This window comes from Entelurus aequoreus, linkage group LG06 (assembly GCF_033978785.1).
Source record: "Entelurus aequoreus isolate RoL-2023_Sb linkage group LG06, RoL_Eaeq_v1.1, whole genome shotgun sequence".
In the NCBI taxonomy this organism is placed as follows: Eukaryota; Metazoa; Chordata; class Actinopteri; order Syngnathiformes; family Syngnathidae; genus Entelurus; species Entelurus aequoreus.
This window is the reverse complement of record NC_084736.1, coordinates 47,873,913-47,890,025: the sequence shown is the minus strand read 5'-3', so window position 1 is coordinate 47,890,025 and position 16,113 is coordinate 47,873,913. Positions and strand designations below refer to the sequence as shown.

The 16,113-nt window shown below is 36.3% G+C and overlaps 1 protein-coding gene across 2 annotated transcripts in view; it reads left to right on the top strand.

The window, feature by feature from the left end:
* Positions 1-373: 373 nt before the first annotated feature.
* Positions 374-16,113, top strand: part of LOC133652302 (centrosomal protein POC5-like) — a 31,065-nt gene continuing 15,325 nt past the window's right edge. The window contains exons 1-6 of one of the 2 annotated variants that reach the window (XM_062050901.1): positions 374-496; positions 860-955; positions 4,832-4,973; positions 13,341-13,519; positions 13,797-13,973; positions 15,576-15,680. In XM_062050901.1, the coding sequence (XP_061906885.1) occupies positions 872-955; positions 4,832-4,973; positions 13,341-13,519; positions 13,797-13,973; positions 15,576-15,680 (687 nt within the window). In that variant the 5' untranslated portion in view covers positions 374-496; positions 860-871. Of the gene's footprint in view, positions 596-859; positions 956-4,831; positions 4,974-13,340; positions 13,520-13,796; positions 13,974-15,575; positions 15,681-16,113 lie in introns of both variants that reach the window. The other variant, XM_062050900.1, reaches the window with a different exon arrangement.

Below are 16,113 nucleotides of genomic sequence, written 5' to 3'. Positions count from 1 at the left end.
TATATGTGTTTTATGTCGCACGTTTGCACCAAGAAAAATTCCTACTTTGTGAACCCGTTCTCAAACAATGGCAATAAAACTATTCTGATTCTGATTCTGATTCTTTATTTAATAACTGTCATGTTTACTTTACCTTTTTCGTTATCATGCTGTTCCTTCTCTCCTTTTAGTCTTGTTATTTCATGTGCTCTGGACAGTTTAGTTTGTTTTCGACATTATTTTTTTAATTTTTTTTTAAACAAGGTTTTCTGGAGTCACGTGACCAAATCACATCGCAGACTTCAGCTGCGAACTCCGCCCAGCGGCTGCGCACAGTCAACTCAGCGTTCTTCCGCTTATTGTTACCAGGAAACATTAGTACCAATCGGAGGCGCGCTTGCAAACGCTTGCTATAAGAACAGCCAATCACAGCCTCTGTTGTTAGCGCATGTTGGTTCAAACGATTTAGCAAGCTTTCACCAACTGACGGGATATCACAGGACGCTAAAGCTAATAAGTGCGCTTTTTTGTGTTCATAATAGAACTAAGTGTAACAGTTAGTTCACGTTTGTGTCCTGTCTACATAGGAAGGTTTTTTTGGGTGCAAATAACAACAGTAAGTTGGATATATGGCTAAGCTAGCCAGACAAATGTTTAAGAGTTGGCAAAAAGTAATTTATCACGCCGTGTTTCTGTGCTGCCCGCCTGTTTAAAAGCGTCATCTTCTTTCTTTTCATCACTTTGTAGCCATTTTACCTTAACATCTTTATATCAGGGTTACTTCCTATTGTTTAATACTATTAAATAATTTACAGAGGAATAGAAATGGCATGTCATGCTTTTCAGTAATTTATTGTAAATGGTTGTTTTTCTGTACCAGCTACTCTTTTAGATGTCTTCAGATGAAGAGCCAAGTGTTCCAATTTTGCCTAAAGACTCGACATATAGGAGCAACTCTGTCTCCTCGCAGTTTCAAGTGAGTAAACACAAGACTATGTATTGGTTTCTTTACAGTAAGGTGACCAAAGGTCCTGTTTTCCCAGGACATGTTTACGTCCTGTCTTGGTCATGCTGTTGTTTTTTTAGAAAGCGATGGATTTGTTATAATTGGTATCGTGTTTAACTAAATTGACCAACATTAACACAGTATTACATAATTGGTTCTCTGACTGAGCTCTTAACGCAAAACACTTGTATCTCAAATCCGATTGGAATGAGAAGAGGTGTCTTAGCATGTTTTGATGCTGCGAAAGTCTCCGATAAAAGTTACTCAAGACTACTTTTTTTTTTTCCGCTGAGCTTGTATTCTATTTTACTAAAGCATTTAGTGCACAGGTGTCAAACTCAAGGTCCGGGGGCCGGTTCTGGCCCGCCACATTGCAATGTGGCCAGCAAAAGCTTGGAAGTAAAATGCACCAATAAAGCACTTCATCTTTTCTTACTAAGGCCATGTCCACATGAACACAGATACTTAATAAATGCATACTTATCTCTGCGTTTAAGCCTCTTGTCCACACGCAGACGCATCCTTTTGTCTTTAAAAATGCAGACTTTTGCAAACGCTGGCCAAAGTGTAGAGATCAACAACGCTGATTTGCTGGCTTTAAACACACTATAAGAGGACTTAATGTATGTTTGAACGTTAACATGCTGCTCTTTTCACTCAACAATAATAAAAAAAGATACATCAAAATGGGCTTTGAGACACTCCCGCCGGCGTTAATGACAGTCAGTTGTTTTGGATATGATCGCTGTTAAACCTCCACCTGATGGGACAACTTTGACAAACAAGACTTTTTGCTCTGTGTCATAAGAAATATCTTATGTTTTTAGTCCTTGTTTAACGACAAATCATGAAGCTAACTTGCGTGTCTTGCTTCCATTTTTGTAGATAGTGTGTCCAACCATGCATGTGCATAAAAAGCAATTAAGCAACTAAAAAATCAACATAATGTAGCGTCCTCCTTGTAGTGTGTACTGATGTTAAAGACAATATACACTTCATTACACATGTACCATATCACTATATCGATGATTAAATGCTTTATAATTCCACAAGAGTTTTGCAGCGGCACATGCACGTCCGCCTGCTTTATATAGGCACTTAAACAGCAAAAATATGTAATATAATGTGAAAAACTCTAAACATTGAATACAACTCAGGTGTGTCCAAACGTCTTCTACTAAGGGTTGCATACTGAAAAGTCAAAGTATGTAGGGGCCATTTTGATTTTTCATTTTGTAAGAAAAAAAAACACAAAAAAAGGACATTAATTATCCATCCATCCATTTTCTACCGCTTGTCCTTTATGGGGTCGCGGGGGTATACTTTAAAGATAAAATTTAGGGTGAGCTTTGTGTTTTAAGTGAAAGTAGATTATTAGTTATTAAATGGATGGATGGAGTATCAAATGTCAGTTTTTCTCATGACATTGTCTTTTTGCTCTTATTCATTTTTACTGTTTGTATTTACCTGTGTAATAATTAATAGTACACATTGTCACCTATAACAAAGCGGACACTAAGCTTTGTCCTTAAATGTATGCATGTATAGCATTTTTTACAAAAATCAAAATACATCAACATACTTTGACTTTTTATTATGCGGCCCTTGTTGGAAAAAGTTGCGACGCCTCTGTATTATTAACATATTTTCCTAACATGTCTGTATGCTTGTCCACTTCATTTATGATTTCAAAAGCAAGTATGTTATCCATCAATTTGTTTATATAAAATGGAGATGCGTAGGGAATTTTGTAATAACATAATGAGTCGGTTACATATTGTAATTCATATATATTCACTGTAACATGTGGCCCTCTGAGAGCAGCCAGAACTACAACGTGGCCTTCAATGAAAACCTATTTGACGCCCCTGATTTAGTGTAACAATTCATCTACATTTTATGATTTCAATGCACTCAACCGTAATCCAAACACAGAAGTGAAAGGTGCACCTTTTTGCAAGCGGCAAAGCGCGCCAGCATGCAGTTGCTGCAGTGATGTCGTCTCACGGCGAAGAGAAAATAGTCTTGTCTTGTTGAGAGAGCGGCTTTCCATGGCTTTGGACCTGGTATTTCCATAATGTTTTTCTTCGTGCATTTATGCTTGCTATTTTTCCGCTTGTGGCTCTACAGTAAATGAATGCCATTACATTTCCCCATGCTATGGAATGGGCCGAGGGTGAAAAAGGAGTCGGTATGCATGCGCGTTAATCAAGCATTAAAAAAAATTGCACCGTTAAAAGTACCTATAGTTAACGTGTAATTATTGCATTAACATTGACAGCCCTAGCTAATTGAAATCCATTTAATTAGTTCTTGGCTCCCCAAAACAACACAAGTTTACTATGTAACATGCCTTTCAAAAAGAAAAACTAATGTTTAGATAAGAAATATTGTATGAAAAACAATACAATAGAATGTACTTTTAACGACTACCGTAGATTTATGAAGTAATGTAATAATAATGTACAGCATTTACCTTGGACAGTGGACTTCTACGGTATCTCCATTCGGCAGCTATAAATGCCACACTTTCCTAGTCGTGACTTGGGCAAAACACTTTTCCCACCTACTTCCAGTGCCACCCACACTGGTTTAAATGTAACGTAGATAATGGGTTTAACCATGTGAAGCGCTTTGAATCACTAGAGAAAAGTGCTATATAAATATAATTCACTTTACTTCACTTCACTGAGGACCAAATTTCTGTTATGGCTGCCCTCAGAGGGCTGCTTGTAACTGTGAATATTTCATGAATGCAAATGTATAGGGATTCAATTGTTATACAATTGCTTATGCATTTGATTTTTATTTACACTGTAAAAAAATATTTAGATTTTGCAGTAAACTGGCAGCTCAGTCTCCACAATTTTAACATAAAATGTATGATGTTTTTACAGCCATATTACTGTAAATGGAAAACCTTTTTTTTTTACTACAGAAATTCTGCCAGTTTTGTACCGTAAAATATATTGTCATTTGATGGATAACTTGCTCAAGCAGATATTTAATTTTTTTTACTAAAAAAAAAAAAAAGTTTGAAATTTATGATTAGACATTATTTATATCAATATTTAATTCCTGAGATTTTAAAGTGATTATGTATTTGGTTATAGATGGTATTTTGTAATATAACCGTTTTCTATCCATACAGAGGACTTTTACTAAAATGAAACGGCATATTTGACCAAACTTTGAGTATCATTCGAATATCTCAATGCCGATATTCTAGAGAGACATGCTCCCCATTGGAATTCATGCACCCCTTGCATCTGCGCATGTGTACAAATCAAAGGAATGCGGAAACGTAATTGCACATAGAAGGAATCTTACACGTGAGTACAATCGTTAGACTAAATAACGCTATGTATTTTTAATTATTTAATTTATTTATATCTTACACCACAAACTGTAGAACGATCTGATGTACCGTTTATTAGGTTATGGTTTCATGTGAAAAAAAATCAGAAATCAAGTGGCCCAAGGCATGATGGGAGCACTTTAGGTTTCCCAGCAAAAAAAACCCTATAACTTAATAAAATATAAATTGTATTGTTTGTGTGAGAAACATGTACATCAAAAGACAAAATAAAAAATATACAGCGATATTTGCGGTAACAATTTAACTCCACATTATTTCGATTTATACGCATACTCAGATTCAGGGGATGCATAATTTGTAATGTGAAGCACGTCTTGCCAGAAAACCGGCCCCAGTTTCAAAATATAGTCACTCTGCTTCATAACCTATTGCACTGACATTGCACATGTTTATCATGTAAAAAAAAAATTAAAAAATCCCACAGTTTAATTGTAGTCATCCCTGTCTCCTGTTTTGCGGACCACCAGGATGAATATGAGGAGCTTCTCCAAAATACTGTGGTCTCACCGAGATTTGAGCCTGTCTCCAACACTCGCGTCCATGGAAGGAGCGCCTCACATCTGTCTATAGAGGGTCGCAATTCACAGAGGAATTCGCAGCAAGTTGGAGGTACTGTAGAGTGTTTATTTCAAGTGGATTTATAAAAAATGGTGGGCTTCCAAAACTTGTTGCATCTTTCCGACAGACCCGTCAATGTAAGATCTTCACCCTTGACTCTTGACCAACCCCATTTTAGAGCTCATGGTAAATAAGTTAAGACCAGTTAAGAACGATACCTATAAATGTTGCATGGAACATGAACCCATTTTATTAGAGGTGTAACTATTCGTTTTCACGATTTAATTCAAATCATAATTCGAGGTTGCCGATACAATTCAGAGACGATAATATATTTTAGAACGATATGATCCGAAGCAATAGAGTAATTTAAAATTGATTCAATTACTTTTTAACCAATAATTCTACCAGTGTGACTGAGGGCTGTGAATCTTTGGGCACCGCACGATTCGATTCTTGGGGGTAACGATACGATTCAGAATCGATTCTCTATATAGATAAACAGCTCTGATCAATTTCTACATTACTTAAAAGAAAACTGGTTTTGTTTAGTAAAATGCTTCACAAATACAAATAAGGCAACAAGAGAAGTATCCAGCACTTCACTTTTCTGAAGTAGACATGTACAGCTAATGTGGGCATCTATAGTACAGGCCAAAAGTTCTCATTCAATTATTTTTTTTTATTTTCATGACTATTTACATTGTAGATTGTCACTGAAGGCATCAAAACTATGAATGAACACATGTGAAGTTATGTACTTAACAAAAAAAGGTAAATATTCTAGTTTCTTAAAAATAACCACCCTTTATTCTGATTACTTCTTTGCACACTCTTGGCATTCTCTCCATGAGCTTCAAGCACACCTGTAATGTGAAAACCATTTCAGGTGACTACCTCTTGAAGCTCATGGAGAGAATGCCAAGAGTGTGCAAAGGAGGCTATTTTGAAGAAACTAGAATATAAAACATGTTTTCAGTTATTTCACCTTTTTTTGTTAAGTACATAACTCCACATGTGTTCATTCATAGTTTTGATGCCTTCAGTGACAATCTACAATGTAAATAGTCATGAAAATAAAAAACTCATTGAATGAGGTGTGTCCAAACTTTTGGCCTGTACTGTACATCAGCAATTTTGCCTGAGTGGTTTGACAGGACAGATTACAAATAAATAAAAATCTATTTTTTTATTATTATTTTTTATTGTGTGTTGATGTATCCTTTATTGCAGTGTCTGCAGCGTCCTCTCCCTGTCTTCCTTGGGAAATGGGCAACTAAATCCTTGCGTACATCCAATGGGAGGTGTGCACATCTCTTGGATGGTCTCTTCTGAGCATTCAGAGGGGTTCCTGATGTCACTGTCTGTATTGCTGGGCTCCCTTTGCCTAAAGATGGCCGTCTTTAGGCCATCTTTGATTTGATGGTGAACTTGCATTTGGCTGTAAATGAGTCCAACAAATCCACACCTCCCATGTATGTGTTGTAGGCACCAACAATGTAAGGCCTCTCAACTTCAATGTAGGTTCTGTTGGCTTTGTCCCAGCGTTGAATCTTCTGCACAGGTTCAGGTCCAGCTAAGGATGACAAGTGTGACGGCCCTGCTGTTATACCATTTGTCAGCACAGATGTGATTCCACTCTGACGTCATAGCTTCCTCTCCCCTTTTTCTTCAAACTCTTCTAGTCTTCAGAGTTACAGTTGGGTAGGCGCACCTGCGTGGCTGTTCCCACGTAATGAATTCCCCGCTCAAGGAGCTTCACTAATAATGGAACACAGGTGAAGTAGTTGTCTGCATACATTTTGTAGTTCTGACCTTCTGGAAGTGTGGAAGCAAGTTTCATCACAACCTCACCTGACAATCCAAGTTCATATTTGGCTCGTATTCCGTTGACACTGCCTTGGTAAACATCAAAGTCACACATCATGCCAGAGATTCCAGTTCTCACCCACACTTTGAATCCCCATGGGTTTGGCTTGCTTTGCATATAATTCTTGATGCTGCTGAATTTCCCCTTGAAAGGAATCATCATTTCATACACAGTTGTGCTCTTCTGGTACCACCTGCAGGCATTTCTCTCTGAACGTATCAAGCCACAGTCTGAGTTTCCATAGTTTGTCTTTCTTTTCCGTCTCAGATACTGTCATGTTGTTTACAAAATGTAATGACGTCAACAGGGATTGGAATCTGTTGCGTGGCATCACATCAGCAACAGGTGGTGGACCAAGTGCTCAGGGTAGAAATGTTTTGGACAAAAGCGTCTGCTAAATTCCCTAAATGTAAATAGATTAATGTCTCTAATCATCATACTAAAAGGAAAACATGCTTACACTTACATCCACACTCCGCATTCAGGAACATTCTTTCCCCAGAACTGAATTGTCTGTTGATATCCTCCTTGTGGACAAAGTCATGGAATTTTAGGTCAGGCTGATCAAATTAACTACATTTTGGAGATTACAATTTTTAAATCAGTCAAATTTGACCAGAACACAACACAAGGGTAGAATGTATATTATCCATGTATAAAGAAAATACTTCAGGCAGTTGTGTAGTGGAGGGAGTACAACCTGTTAAACAGCCAGCTATTTTGACTACCACATTCACCCAGTGATGTATAATTGCAACAATTATATAACAAGCTCTAAATGAAAATTGATGCATCTGTTCCACAATAACTACATATGTACATGCTCTAGACCAGGGGTCACCAACGCGGTGCCCGTGGGCACCAGGTCGCCCGTAAGGACCAGATGAGTCGCCCGCGGGCCTGTTCTAAAAATAAATTTAAAAAAAAATAAATTAAACTTTTTTTTTTTTTTTTTTATTTTTTTAAAAATTAAATCTACATAAAAAAACACAAGATACACTTTCAATCAGTGCATCAACCCAAACAACCTCCCCCATGCACACTCATCCACACCCACTCACACAAAAGGGGTTATTTCTTTCTGCTACCAATATTCTGGTTCCCACAACATAGACAACACATCTGCAAGGGACACAGTCCCTGAAGCACACATGATTGTATAGGCTGCTGGTCCACTAACCTTTTCATTAATTACTATTTTTTATGTAATTATTTTTATATTGTTTTACTTTCTTTTTTATCCAAGAAAATGTTTTTTATTTATTTATCTTATTTTATTTTATTTTTTTAAAAAGGGCCTTATCTTCAACAGACCAGGTTGTCAATGAAATTAGATTTGTTTAAAGGGTTTTTTAAACCAGGCCCAGTCCAGATAATGTCCAAGTCGGACTCAGCAACACACACCTTCATTCATGTACACAGAAAAAAATTAGGGAACACAACAGATTGCATATCATTTATAAACAAAATTACATTTTCAAAATAAGCATTTATGTACAGTCCAGATTATGTCCAGGTCACTCAAATTAGGGAACACAACAACAGATATCATATAATCTATAAACATAATTATACTTTCAAAATAAGCCTTTGAGGACTTCTCATCTTTTTTTTAATGTTTTTTGGCATCATTATCGTTTTCAACCATGTAACTTTCTAAAGTTAGAAAATACTGAATAAATGTTTTAAAGAAAGTAATACTAAGTGAATATCTGTTTTTGGCCTTAAAAATAAACATTTTACCGAGTACTATAATTAAATTGACTAAATCATGATTGTCAATGAACTCTCCTAAAATAACAGAAACCACATTAAGCTTCATAAACAAACCAATCCTTAAACACATTTTTTCAACTTCCACCCAAAACAAAGACACAATATGACAATACCAAAACAAATGCAGGGTGGATTCAGGCTCCTGACAACAAAATCGGCAATCATCTGACTCTCTCATATTCCATAATTTTAACATTTTCCCTGTGGGTAAGAAGTTATAAATCATTTTAATTTGAAAATAACGATTTTGCACATCGATAGTGGTTTTATAGATTAGTTTGAATATGGAATCCCATGGCAACGGGCAGTCAAAAAAGTCCTCCCATTTTCCATTTGTGTTGTATGAGGCAGCCTTCAAAGATTTCTTTATTAAATAAAAATTATATATTTTTCTATTTATTTTAGTTCCTTTTTGCAAACTAGAATTTCTTATTAGAGTTTTACAAACTAATAATTTAGTAGTTCCATAATTAATTATTTGTTTCCATCTTTTCCCAATTACTCCAGTTAGTTGATAAAATGAAAAGCTTTAGCAAGCATCACCATACATAGCTCTAAATTCATCATACTTCATAATTTTACCATTCTCATTGATAATATCATTGACAAAAATGATTCCTCTTTCAAACATATTTTTCCAAAAGAAAGGCTTTTCATCTATTACAATATTAGAGTTCATCCATATTAACTGCTGCAAAATATCGTCTCTTTTTTCTGGCACATAAAATTGAAAACACCACTATGAGTGGATTGTTTCCTTTATGAACCCCGCCATGTTTCCCAGCAGACTCTCTGGGAGGGGATCACTTGTAAAAAAGGATACAATTTATTTTGATACAGTACATGTTTTTGTCCAACAGGACATTTGTGTACCACTCAATGTTTAAATACATCTTTGGAACAATTGATGCTTTTAAAGACAGACACATAGCTTCAAGGTTGAGAAGTTTCAGGCCCCCATATTCATACTCTTTGTACAAAACCTTTCTTTTAATATTTTCTGGTTTGCCGTTCCAGACAAAATCGAAGACCCTACGCTCATAAATCTTAAAAAAGTTTTGTGATGGAGCTGGTAATGACAAAAACAAATAAATAAATTGAGGAATAATTAACGAGTTGGCAATAGACATTTTACCATACAAGGTTATGGATTTCCCTTTCCATAATTGCATAATTTTGTCCAGCTTTCTTAGTCGATTATCATAATTTACTAAGCCTAGATCTTCCAGATTTTCTGGGACAACAACACCAAGTATGTTAACTGGTCCATCTGTCCACAAAACAGGCACTTTGCATTCCATTCGAAAGGACGTTCCCTTTAGATTTCCGATCCTTAACATTTTACATTTATCATAATTAAGCTTAAGGCCAGATTGCTGTGAAAATATGTCCAAAAGATTAAGAAGGTTCCGCAAACAATGAGGAAAAATCTTATCTTTGTGAATCAGCCTTTTCTGACATGAACTTCATCAAGAACAAACACAGAACACGCCTCATTGATGCACATCTGCAAGACTCACTCAGAGTTGCAGTGTCAAGTTACACACCAGAGTACAACACACTAGTTAACAGCATGCAATTTCAGGCTTCCCACTAACTGACAAAGAAACAGATAACAGATTTGGTGTCCAGTTCAAAGTGTGACATGATTTAAAAATTTGAGAGTTTACTTTTGTATTTTACATGAGTTATTATTTGTACAAACATGGTGCAAAGTAATTCATGATTTGTTAAAAAATGTTAGTGGCTAGCTAGTTAAAATGGGATATTGTGATTTCACAAGACTGTCTTAGAAGTGATCATTTGAAAATATTCAATTTGAAAAATGTGCACTTAGAGAAAATATAAAAATAAAGTGTTGCATATTGATATTTATCTGTTTCTATATATATTTATTGTGAGAAATCATTAAGATGATCAGTGTTTCCACAAAGATAAATATCATTAATTATTAATAATAACAGAGTTAAAGGTATATTGAGCAAATTGGCTACTTCTGGCAATTTTTTTTAAGTGTGTATCTAACTGGTAGCCCTTCGCATTAATCAGTACCCAAGAAGTAGCCCTTGGTTTCAAAAAGGTTGGTGACCCCTGCTCTAGACATTGTAATAACAACCAAAAAATATGTAAAATACATTTTACTTACTTGAATCTGATAAATCCAGTCCAATGAAACAAATAGATGTTGTTCGAAGGAAACCTTGAGAGGTTGTGTGAGTTCATGGCCAGAAGGCGTGACTTATAAACAAATGTACGATCCAATAGCATTGTGAGACTGAACAATAGGACCCAATGACTATGTAAATGTGGTAATAAATTACAACAATGTTTTTTAGGATGTTTAAAGGTAACGTAATTTTACAACAAGAGGTGTTACAGGGTTAAGAATAGGTACAAATAAGAATCGCGTTTAATCTGAAAAGTGATTTTTTTTTTTTTTTTTACAGCACCCCTAGTGACTGAAATAAATACTGGATATTGGATACTGCAGGCAAAGTTTCTGATATTCCTGTTTCTTGTAAGGGAATTGGGTTTAAATGATATAAATTATAGATCCAAACCAGCAAGTAAACAACAATTAATGGCTAATGCATTCACATCTTATTTGAGTAAAGTGAAACGAACACTTTAGGTTAAATTACAAGAGGAAACCTTTTTTGCTCTAATTTTTAACATACAAGAAATGTTCAATAAAAGTACAGTAAACAACATATTAACCATAGATTTACCTACTACTACTGCTGTTGTTGGGCAGCACGGTGGGAGAGGGGTTAGTGCATCTGCCTCACAATACGAAGGTCCTGAGTAGTCCTGAGTTCAATCCCGGGCTCAGAATCTTTCTGTGTGGAGTTTGCATGTTCTCCCGTGACTGCGTGGGTTCCCTCCGGGTACTCCGGCTTCCTCCCACCTCAAAAGACATGCACCTGGGGATAAGTTGATGGGCAACACTAAATTGGCCCTAGTGTGTGAGTGTGAATGTTGTCTGTCTATCTGTGTTGGCCCTGCGATGAGGTGGCGACTTGTCCAGGGTGTACCTCGCCTTCCGCCCGATTGTAGCTGAGATAGGCTCCAGCGACCCCAAAAGGGACAAGCGGTAGAAAATTGATGGATAATACAATATTAATATCAAATATAAAGTGCAACCAACATATTTAAGGTTGAATTAACAGTAGGTTTACCTGAGAAGTTAAGTGCAACCTAGTATTTTCAGGTTAAATCAGCAGTGTTTTGTCCTGTTATTACAAATTTTAATAAAGAGAAAAGTCACAACAAATGCAAACGCAACAACTCTCAGCCATAGCACGATTGCAAAAGCCACAAAAGCATAAAGCTACAACACAACAACTTTAAGCCAAAACTAGGGCTTGGCGATATGGCCTTTTATTAATATCTCAATATTTTTAGGCCATGTCACGATACACGATATATATCTCAATATTTTGCCTTAGCCTTGAATTAACACTTGATGCATATAATCACAGCAGTATGATGATTCTATGTGTATACATCAAAACATTCTTGTTCATACTGCATTAATATATGCTCATTTTAAAATTTCATGCAGAGACGGAAATCACAACTAAGTCAATTTACCAAAACTGTATTTATTAAACATTTATTAAGCAGTGGCACAAACATTCATGTAAATTCCAAAACAGAAATTGCAAGATTGTCAGAGATATTTTAAACCAAGCTATTAGTGCACTTTTGTGCATGATGTCACTAAGTTGTACCCGGGAATTCCTTTGTGGCTTCAAGGGGTCATATTATGATTTATTTTGTACATTTAAAACCCTTCTCTGTGGTCTACATAACATGTAATGGTGGTTCTTTGGTCTAAATGTTGAATAGATTGTTTTACAGCCCATCTTTGAGCTGCTTTTTGACAGTCTCTTCAGAATGTGACATTTTGTGGGCGGATCTTATTTATGTGCCTCCACTTCAACTGCGTCTTCTCCATGCCCACTTTGTTGTAGTTTTTAGCGATTCCTATGGAGTCTACTGACAGATTTGAGTTAGAACTATATGCTGATTTGTATTAGCGATGGCAACAGTGGAGAATGCATGTGCATGTACGAGTCAGTCTGCACCCCAACAAGATAGGGAAAAATAGGAGCTTATTGACTAGAGGGCGGACTACAATGGCGGACATGCGCAAGGCACTATGGGAAAATTACCAATATATATGGATAATCCGGTGACATTTTTCCCAACTGGTGTACAAACTCCAAACGTCTCATTTGTCGGAAGTCGGAAAGAAGGCAAAATTGTTTTATAAATATCTTCGCAATGCCCCCATGGTTTGATTTCAAATTTTCAGGACTTGTGCAGGTCCAATAGGTAAGAACAGTTGGGTTTGCATAATATGACCCCTTTAAAGTTGGGTTGTGGTTTCATTTTTTTGTGTTGTTTGTGGCTTTTCCAATAGTGCTGTAGCTGAAAATTGTTGGCTTTCCGCTGTATTGTTTTGTGGCATTTGCATTTGTTGTGAACTTTCTCGGCCACCGTAGCTACTGTATCTGCCATTCTTGTTTTGATGACTGATGGCGATGAACCACAGACTCGCAGGCATACTTCAGTAACATTCAACGTCCTTATCAACATAAGTGTTACATTTCATATAAACATTCTTAAATCCAATGTTTTAATTTTTTTAGTATCGATAAAGTCGATTGATTGCCGAGCACAAATTGATGTAGTTGAATCTTAGGAATAATAAATACAGTATCAATGAATCGTAAAACCCCTACATTTTATTTTTGTTTTTCTAGAGCGGCTTAGACATGATTCCAGAGGTATTGAGAGCCCAGACAGGATACAAGATGCATCGGATCGGTCGCAGTCTAACATCAAAGGAATTCTCGAGTTCACTGAAATCGAGCTGTTCATCTCAGAGGAGAACATTGGCAAGATTGAGATCATTCTAGACACATGGAGCACCAAACTAAAGGTCAGTGTTGTCATGTATTGCTCCTTTTCATCCTAATGTATCAAACTGGCCAAAAATACATTATATGGGCTAGCATGTGAACTATATCAACGTCCCAAATAAGTGTAGCATTGAAATGAAAACAATTGACAAACAAATGTAATCTATAAATCTGCCAAGTATACTGTCTTGTACCTCTTTAAATAATTAACTTTGTGCCTGTATTTGTGACAATGTTGTAAACATGGTTTCATTACATAAACATTAATGTACCGCCCCCTCACTATATTTCAATAAGTCCAATATCCTGAGGGAGCTGAGGAAGTGGAGGGTGGCCTTCATAGATCAACACAAGCGGGAGTTGCAGAAGGAGAGGGAGATCCACAACGCCCAGAAAGAGGCCTTGAAGTTGGAGCTGGACAGCCTGAAGGATCTGCTAAACACCTATGAGATTTCCAACAAGAGAAAGGATGAGGTGACCACACTGTGCATCATCACGTGAATTCTCTTTTGTTATGAATACTGTAAATGCTCCAATTAACACCTTAGTTTACCAGTTGAAACTCCTAAAGTCACTGGGTGATTGTTCTGGTCAAAAAAAGAATGGCATTACCGGCCATGGCTGTTGGCCAACACCTAATGTAGCTTTGATTAACAGTGGTAGCTAATTGTGAAGTATCATGAGTGTACATTATCCAGCAGCTTAATATAGCTCTGCACACACTTTAAAATGTTGGTAAATTGTAAACCATTCTGTTGTTTACGATTAATTTATGATGACTGACCAGTTTGCTGCCGACCGGCTGTTACAGCATTAGTTCTGTTGCTGCTGTTTTGTTTAATGCTAGCATTTTAGCTCATTCTGTACATTTTCAACCTAATAATTCAGGATTTTATTTATATGCGCCATCTTGGAAATACTATGTTTCATTGTTAGCAATGCTAAAGTTTTCTGCAAGCATTTTCGCTAATTTTGTACATTTTCAACCTAATAATAAGGGATTCCATTACTCTGCGCCATCTTAAAAGTATGTTAACTGTTCCCATGGTGGTATGCTAACCCTATATGGTAAAGTTTTGGCTGATTTTGAACGTATTGCGTTATTAGGTTATTTTGGCAGTATGTGAACTATTCTCATGTTAGCATGTTAACTTAAGTTTTATCCTTGCATATTACAATTTTTTTTTGCGTTTTCTACCTAATAATCGGGATTTTGTCACTCTGTGCCATCATACTGTAGAAGTATGTTAATTGTTCCCATGTTAGCATGCTAACCTTTTGTGCTAGCATTTTAGCTAATATTGCACATTTTCACCCTAATCAGGGATTTTGTTACTTGGTGCCATGTTGGAAGTATAACTGTTCCCATGTTAGCATGCTAACCTTTTTGTGTTAGCATTTTAGCTAATATTGCACATTTTCAACCTAATCAGGGATTTTGTTACTTGGCGCCATGTTGGAAGTATAATAACTGTTTCCATGTTAGTATTGCTAACCTTTTATCCTAGAATTTCTGCTAATTTTGCACATTGTCAACCTAATAATCCGAGATTTCGTTACTTGGTGCCTTCTTAGCAGTATGATGACTGTTCTCACGTTAGCATGCTAGATTTAGCATGCCAGTGTTTGCATGCTAACTTTTTATGTTCGCATTTTAGTATTTTATTTTACTTTTTTATTCTAATAATAATCTTTCTTTTCTCAACTTGGCGCCACATTGGAAGTATGCTAAATGTTCCAATGTTAGCATGCTAACATTTTATGCAAGCATTTTAGCTATTTTTTACGTTTTCAACTTGGTAACCTTGTGATCAAAGACAGCTCCTCTCCACTTTCTCTCGCACTCCAAATCATCAAGTTGAAAAAATATCTTTTGAGTTGTCAAACTTCAGAAACGATCACCTTGTTCCAATTAACGCCTATCGCCTTGGCTGGTTAAAGTAAATAAACGCCCCAGCTATAATTGGAGCACATTATGGTAGTTAAAGTCTTGGTCTTTGTTTGGCTGTTGAGTGATAATGATGAAAAATAACACATCTCTTTGTGCATATTGTTTTGTGTTGTACTCTCCCTCAGGTGATAAAGAGTCTGACTCTGGTGTTGGACAGACAAAACGACAAGCTTGATAAGATGAAGGCCTTCACCCACTGGAAAATTCAGTTTATCGAGGCCAAGGAAGCGGTACAGTATACTGTTCATTTATGTCCCAACGAGATACATTAAGTTTGGAGTTATTGTCCATAACTCATTCAGTGCAAACAAATGTATGACTTTTTGTCAAGTGTTAATTAAGTAATTTGACCAACTTTCCTATTTTAACTACTTTGCTGTCAATCATACTGCTTTCATCCATGTAGAGTTAGTCCAAAAATTATTAATTTCTTGGCCACATTTTGAGTTAAAGGGGTACTGTTTGACATTGCCATCTATTCAGACTTATGTATTTGTTTGAAATGCTGTACTTTTGTTCTACATGATGTGAAAGTTTCGATAATTTTTTAATCTTGTGAACGGCCACTTTTGTTTGAGAGTGGGTGAAGGGATTCTTCACATGTAAGAATTATGTATCTTAACTGGAGTAAGGTAGCAATTGAAAAAAATAAGGCTATCGATT